The following is a 7,733-nucleotide window of genomic DNA, read 5'->3' as shown; positions in this document are numbered from 1 at the left end:
CCAGTTAGCATGTCCCAACCTTCTGTGCCACATCCATTTCTTATCATTCACTGATAGAAGGCAAATCACCTTCTGATCAGCCAGTTCAGAAAAATTGATTTTATAGACATTGTCAACTCTCTTTCCCTTGAACACAATGGATTTGTCTTCCTTGTTGATTACTGTACAATTGGTTTTCTCAAAAATCACATCATAACCATTATCACAAAATTGACTAATGCTCAAAAGGTTATGTTCAAGACCATCTACCAACCATACATTATTAATTGAGGTAGAGGAATTACCAATAGTTCCTGTACCTATGATCTTGCCTGACTGGTTGCCTCCAAACTTCACATTTCCTCCCTCTTTCATTGTTAGGCTGAGGAAACTTGACTTCTCTCCTGTCATGTGTCTTGAGCAACCGCTGTCTAGGTACCATGATTTTTGCTTTGGCACTGCTTTTAGACATACCTGCATCATTGACATTTTCAGATTTAGGTACCCATTGTCCTATGGGTCCTGGAAGGTTAGTGCTTAAGGCTTTACTCTTCATTTCTTGTACCTTGTGTTGTGAGTTGGTTTGCTTCTGATTAACCATTACCTTTGGTTTTGGTACTTCAGAAGCAGTAACTGTCTTCTTCTGAAACTTAGACTTCAGAACCTCAGATTTTGGTTTCACCAGACTTTGAGGTACAGGTTCTGATCTTTTCAGGATCCTGATCTTTGAAGTCTTGGAATCAGATTTGATCATAGCCTTTGACTTAGAGTTCTTTGGCTTTGAAGTAATCTTCGCCTTAGAACTAGAAGCTTCAGGTTCTGATTGAACAACAGTTTCCAACTCAGCACCTTCTGGTACAAAGAAGGTTTTCAGACCTTCCTTGATGCATTCACAACAAGATTTTAGATTGGTTTTCTCAAGTTTCACTTCTGGAAAACCAATTCCTCTGTCATTGTCCTTGTAAATGCTATAAATCATAAAAGCCACTCTGCTTCTGTCAATGCCAGATATGATAAAATCTTCAAGAGCAATTTCATGATTACTTAAAGGTTTTTCGTTACACTTTTCTTTTAGCTTCTGACATAAGAACCTGAGCTGATCTTCATACGTTTTACACATGAAGTCAAAACCCCTAAGTCCTTGTTCAGAAGCTTTCAGATCCAATAGAGTTGATTTTTGCTGTTTTACCAAATCAGCATATTTTTCTTTTAAATCCTTCAACTCATTGGTTCTTACTTCAAAATGTGTAAGAAGTTCTTTAAGTGACTCAACAAGTTCATCTCTAGGAATTTTGGAATATACCTCGTTTTCATCTTCTGAGTCTGAATCTGATCCAGCTTCTGAAGTTGCTGTTGCTACCAGCCCAACAGCTACCTTTGCATCTTCATCAGCTTCCTCTTTATCAGATCCAGATTCACTTCCCAAATCATCCCAGGTTGCCATTAAACTCTGCTTAATCTGCTTCTTGAATTTGCTTGGTTTGAATGTAGACCTCTTTGACTTGTCCTTTGACTTTTCTCTTTGAAGATCAGGGCATTCAGCAATGAAGTGTCTAGGCTTCTTACAGTTGAAGCATCCCTTCTGATCTTCTTTCCTTGAGCTTCTGGAGTTACTCCTCTTGGTTAAAAACTTTCTATTCTTCTTGGCCAGATATTGAAGTCTGTTTGAGAGCATGGCCATTTCAGCAGCATCTGGTTCAGAATCTGAACTTGATTGATCTTCCTTTTCAGATTCAACCACTTTGAGAGCTTTTGATGACTTGCCTTTGGATGGAAGAGCTATTGATTTACTCTTCTTAGTAGACTCATGTTCATTAAGACTTAACTCATGAACTTTGAGAGAACTAACAAGATCTTCGACACTTAAAGTGTCTAAATCTTTAGCTTCCTCAATGGCAGTCACCTTTGGTCTCCATCTTGCAGGTAAGCTTCTGAGTATCTTGCTTACATGGTCAGAAGCAACATAGCTCTTCTTCAGGATTTGTAGCCCAGAGACTAATGTTTGAAACCTTGAGTACATCTCCTCAATAGTTTCATCATCTTTCATCTTGAACAACTCGTACTGATGTACAAGCATGATAGCTTTAGCTTCTTTGACCTTCTTGCTGCCTTCGTAGTTAGAACAGAGTGAAGCAAACATAGCTTTGGCAGTGGACTTGTCACTCATCTTCATGTACTCTGCTTTGGGTATAGCAGTGACAAGAGCTCCTCTGATAATATGATGCTTCTTGTAGAGTTTCTTCAACTCAGGAGTATGTTTCTTTCTATCCACAGCAGCTCCTTCTTCATCAAGGACTAAATCACCAACACCATCTTCCAGAATATCCCATAATTCTTCATCTAGGCTCATGATGTAACTGTAAAAGTTGGTCTTCCACCAAGAAAATTCTTCAGCATCTCCATTGAATTTTGGAATCTTTCCAACACTGGATTTCTTACTATCACTATAATCATGTGAAACATTTTTATAGCTAGTATCACCAGAACCAGTAGGAGTTAGAATAGGACCAGACATGTTTTTCTCAGATCTTTGGCTGTTACACGGTTAAGTGTTTCACAACAGACCAAGGCTCTAGATACCAATTGAAGGTGAGAAAAACACAAGAAGGGGGGGTTGAATTGTGTTTTGGAAAATTCTTCGTTTCTCCTACAAACTGAACACACTTGATCAGAAGCTAAGTGAGACAGCTTTTGAAGTGGTAATCATAATCTAAATGCAGCGGAATAAAACAGAGAGAGAGAGAGAGAGAGAAGAAGAAGAAGAACGACACAAAGCAATTATACTGGTTCCTTCCACAATCCGGAAGTAGTCCAGTCCCCCTTGCACTTCCAAGGAGATTTCACTAAGAGTAATATCTGATTACAATTGCTCAAGCACACAAGCAAGAGACTTCCTTTGCTCAAGCACACAAGCAAGAGACTTCCTTTGCTCAAGAACACAATCAAGAGACTTCCTGCTCAAGCACAACTGCAAGAGACTTCTAACTAAACAAAATTACAAAGAAAATTGTTTAAGGTTGAACACTTGATATACAATCAGAGGTGCTCACAATACAAAACAGATACAGACTCAATGGACTTAAGAATTTCTAAGATATGACTTTGAGACACAGAAATTCTAAGTGAATGCAGAACAATTTCAGCAGAGGTTTGACACTTGTAATAATGTTGTGAGTCGTTTGTTCAGCATTGCCAAAACTCTAAGTCTTCACTCCTTTATATAGAGGTGTGAAAGAGACGTTGTGAAATTACCAGCACATCAAAGAGTCGTTGTTGAAGCTTGATCTTTCACCTTTGATCTTTTGCCTGATTTGGTTGTTGTCCTATGAAGAACCAATTTGAAATCCATTCCTTATCCAAAGGAACATCTATGCAGGCGAAGCCGTATTCTGGAGCTGTTTTCTTGTCTTGTAGCGTGGACACAAAACAGAGTAGTGGAGAACGTGGTTGTACAATTCGTACAATAGTACAATGTCAACGCTTTCGTCCAAATTGCAAGCACATGCCTTCAAACACCTTTGAAATGACCGTTGCAAAATTCCACTAATCTTTTGTTGTGTTTTCGAATCCAATAGACAGCTTTTGCAGTGATGATTCTTCAATTCTTGAATCTTTGCAAATCCAGTTGATATTCAGCTTCTGGTGAAATGACTTCTGATGAGGCAGCTTGATAACATAGCTTCTGATGATGCAGCTTCTGAATGATACAGCTTCTGATAACGCAGCTTCTGATGATGTGGCTTCTGGACCTCTTGTCTTCAGGAGCACTTTACTAACTTCAGGAGCGGCTTTACTTCAGGAGCGCTTTTCTAACTTCAGGAGCGGCTTTACTGCAGGAGCGCTTTTCTCTTTAGGAGCGAGTTGCCTTCAGAAGCACTAAGCTTCATTTTATGTTGATTCCTTTTGCTCTTTATTTGTTCATTCAGAACCAATAAATGATGTAACCTTTTTAATTATGGTCCTGTACACTTGAACAAATATTAGCTAGTCCAATTTACAATTTTTAATACTTTGTTATCATCAAAACTCTTTAAGGTTTATTGTTAAACACATTTTGTTCCAACACATTATTATAGAAAATTTTGTTTAAGAGTATAATTGTAATAAGAAAAATGACAGTCCAAAATCTCCCAAAATTCCTTATTGTTTTATTCTTTTTACATTTTATTAGAATGATAATAATTTGAAACAGATCAAGTAACAAATATACTAAGTCATAATTGCATAGAAAATTAAACTCAATAATTAATTAGAATAAGTGATAACTCTCCTTAAAAAATAATTAATTAGAATTTGTCAACAAGGAAAACTAGAAAACCATGTGAAAACTGAAAAACTTGTCCGTAAGGATATAAAAAACAGCATTGTGTAAAAATGCGTAATACTACCTACAACTACAATTCAAGTCGGATCTCGGAGCATTAAAGATCCGAACTAGATTGAGATTTGTAAGAACAATTTCTGTTCGGTGTTTGGGTCAACTGAAAAAATAAAAGCAGAAACGACACCGAATTCCGGCGAATCAAATTCGGCATAATGGATCCGCCGCCGGCACAATTCCGGTGGCGCCCAATTCTCGTGGTGGTTCTCATTTTAGCCACCATTTCTCCTTCTATGGCAATTTACTGCGACGAAGACGATTGCTATGATCTTCTCGGGTCAGTATCCGTGATTTGCAGGGTTTCTCAATTTTCTTTTCTTTTCTTCTCAATTTTCTCGATTTCCAATCTCGTTTTTTATTTGCAGGGTTACTCAGAGTGCTAATTCTTCTGAAATTAAGAAAGCTTATTACAAACTCTCCTTGAAACAGTACCTCTCTCTCTCTCTCTCTCTCTCTCTCTCTCTCTCTCTCTCTCTCTCTCTCTCTCTCTCTCTCTGTTTTAATTCATTCTCTTAATTTGGTGTTTTTGTAATTGATTCATTTATTTTTTGTTTTTCTATTTAAATCAGTCATCCAGATAAAAATCCTGATCCAGAATCGCGAAAGATTTTTGTTAAAATCGCCAATGCTTATGAGGTGACTTGCTTATTCTTTTATTCAATGATTTTGAAAGTAAGAGCTCTGTAGCACCGACAACTCTAATCAAAGACGACGTGTCTCACACCGACCGACACATGTGATTACATTTAATAAATTCTTGTCAAATTATTATTGGTGTCAGTGGTTCATAGAGTTGGAGTGCATCTTTGTTAAAATTGAATGTTTTGCAATGTTGAAACTAATTGAAAAGTAGCCACATTGCATTATATCTTGGTGAGAAAATGATATGGTGTCATTATGAATGATGGAATTATAACTTCTTTACAGATTTTGAAGGATGAAGCTACACGAGAAAAATACGATTATGCAATTGCACATCCAGAGGAGGTATTTAGATTTTTTCTTATGCATAAGTTTGGTATCCTTTTAAACAGTGATTTGTTAATAATGTTCATTGATTGAAGTAGAATTGAGTTATGTTCTTTTGATCTCAGGTGTTTTATAATACCGCACAATACTATCGAGCGTACTATGGTCACAAGACGGTGAGATTTGCTATGTTTCTATTGCTGACCATTAATATATTTTGGTTGTAGTTGACTTGAAATATTGATTGATTTTATGGTTTTTACCTTTGAATCTGATTAGTTAGTACTTGTGTACTTTGACTTGCTAGGATCCTCGTGCTGTATTGGTTGGCCTTCTTCTTATTCTTTCTGGTTTCCAATATCTAAATCAAACGACAAGGTATAATCAGGTACTGTGATATATTAATTACATTTTATTTTATATAAACATCGATGTGAAATGATGTTCCGCATATTTAATTGCTTATGCAGTATATTCCCAAAAGTGTACAAATTTGTATTTATGTGAAATATGCATTTATCGCACTCCGTGCTCCAACTGACTAGTTGATGTTCTGAAGAGATGCATTTGTGGTCTTAAATACTGTATTCAGCCTACTTATGCCAATTAGTCTGACACAATGGTGTAAGGGGTTTTTAATTCTTCATTTGGATATTCAATTTATGGTCGTAGAACCATATTGTCTGTTTTGGAATATATATTCACAAGGAAGCTATTAGGTAGTTGCCATTTTCAGCTAAAATTTTTTAAAATGTCTATAGTCTTGGATGCAAACTAAAGACTTTAAGTAGGTTAGGCCTTTGCAATGTACTACATTTTGAAGATATGTATAAACTATAATCAATTTGCGCTAATCGCTCGATTTGTTTTTTGTGAAATGTTTTCGGAAGATTAAAACATCCAGATTCACTGCACTGACTTTTTTGTGTTAATAAAGGCTGTGGCCATGGTGAAGAAGACTCCTGCTTATAAAAATAAACTCAGGGCGTTGGAGCTTGAGCGCAGTGGTGGGATTACAAATAAGAAGAAGGGTCAAAAGAATAAGGACAGGTATGGTATCATTCTGATTCTATATAGTCCGTGTGTGTGATTTCCTATTTCGTATGTCTACTGGCCTTTTCAATTTGGTTTTCCTCCTTGCAAACTTTCATTTCCTCTGTTAAGCCAGTTTCTCTTTGATTCATAAGATTTCAATTCATTGCCTGTAATTTCTTTACTTCCGATACACAATGGCACAATCTGAATGACCTTTATATACAGAAAAGTGGAGGAAGACCTCAGTAAAGTGGAGGAAGAACTTGATCTGCAGATAACAGGAACTGAAAGGCCCTCCATATGGAAACTTATCGGTGTCCGCTTCATTCTTTTACCTTATACTTTAGGAAAGGTCAGCGTTAAAATCTTCTATTTGGAAGATGCAATCATATCTTAGAATCTCGAATTACTTTATTTAGGACATGAAATTCTTTCCTACTTGTAGTGCTGAACTGTGAATATTAAAGTATTGTTTTATGTTTAACTCTTGATTAATCCTGTCCTGCATCCAGCTGCTGCTATGGTCTGGCTGTTGGTTTTGGACATACAAGGTGAAAAAGTCCCCTTATTCTTGGGACGATGCTTCTTATTTGACACAAAGGTCCCTTGGTCTTCCTGATGACAGATGGAGAGGTATAGGTGAGTACAATTTCTCTACAATGAATCTTCTTCTTTGGGAACTGAGAAAGTAGCAGAATTTGTTTTCCGAAATAGAATCATCCTGTTTTTATTACTTGTTGTTCTGGATTGTACATGCATAGTCTAACCAACTAGCATATCTCGTGAGGGCCCTTAAGCTAATGGGTTTTTACTGATTTGGTGCCTGTTATTAATAGATGAAACATCAAAGGAAGATCTTGTGCTAAGATGCTTATGGAAGAAATCAAATATGGAGAACTACATGACAGAGATGCGGAAAGAATCAAAGCGCAGAAGATAGCTGATACAATTGCTTCACGTGCTGTTTTCCAAGTGCAAAATTTTGTTTTACTTGTGAAATTGAACCGAATTATAAGATAATAGTTAAAATTATAATACTGCAAAATTATTTATTTTGGGTTGCTATATTAGAGAAAAATAATTCATGTCAACCACAAAATCTTAGATTTATAAACAAAATGTACTAAGTTCGCAAATGATATTTAAGTAGGTTGCACTTTGAGTCTATAAACAGAACACCAAAGGAAACTGGTTTAGCTATTGTTACATTCTGTCAATGAAGTTGGTACTTAGCCTCAGTTTTGCAGCATTTGTATTTTTGGCAGTGTTTTTGTGCATCTTTTGTTTAATAAGTATGCGGAGTTTTATCAGATAGCGGCATGACATTGCAGAGTTATGAATTGTTTGTAAATATATGCGAAATGCCTGT

At 36.4% G+C, this 7,733-nt stretch overlaps 1 protein-coding gene across 1 annotated transcript; it reads left to right on the top strand.

Annotated features, from left to right (window-relative positions):
* The first annotated feature begins 4,359 nt into the window (after positions 1-4,359).
* LOC146958712 (Chaperone DnaJ-domain superfamily protein) lies at positions 4,360-7,613 on the top strand. Its single transcript, XM_085740237.1, has 10 exons — positions 4,360-4,637; positions 4,726-4,788; positions 4,930-4,996; positions 5,288-5,347; positions 5,455-5,505; positions 5,637-5,717; positions 6,267-6,379; positions 6,590-6,716; positions 6,877-7,003; positions 7,201-7,613. Exons 1-10 carry the CDS (start codon positions 4,516-4,518, stop codon positions 7,302-7,304), a joined length of 915 nt encoding a protein of 304 aa, XP_085596363.1. The 5' UTR covers positions 4,360-4,515; the 3' UTR covers positions 7,305-7,613.
* The last annotated feature ends 120 nt before the right edge of the window (positions 7,614-7,733 follow it).

This window comes from Medicago sativa, chromosome 1 (genome assembly GCF_051527215.1).
Source record: "Medicago sativa cultivar Bolivia chromosome 1, Bolivia_mono, whole genome shotgun sequence".
In the NCBI taxonomy this organism is placed as follows: Eukaryota; Viridiplantae; Streptophyta; class Magnoliopsida; order Fabales; family Fabaceae; genus Medicago; species Medicago sativa.
Note: the sequence above shows the minus strand (reverse complement) of the source record. Positions and strands in the feature narration are given on the sequence as shown.

What these genes read in the sequence shown, in the direction of transcription:
- LOC146958712 (XM_085740237.1), top strand. Translation starts at nt 4,516, where the DNA reads ATGGATCCGCCGCCGGCACAATTCCGGTGGCGCCCAATTCTCGTGGTG. An exon ending in CAATTGCACATCCAGAGGAG is followed by an intron (nt 5,348 to 5,454) that starts GTATTTAGATTT and finishes TTTTGATCTCAG; the next exon opens with GTGTTTTATAATACCGCACA. An exon ending in GGTCAAAAGAATAAGGACAG is followed by an intron (nt 6,380 to 6,589) that starts GTATGGTATCAT and finishes CTTTATATACAG; the next exon opens with AAAAGTGGAGGAAGACCTCA.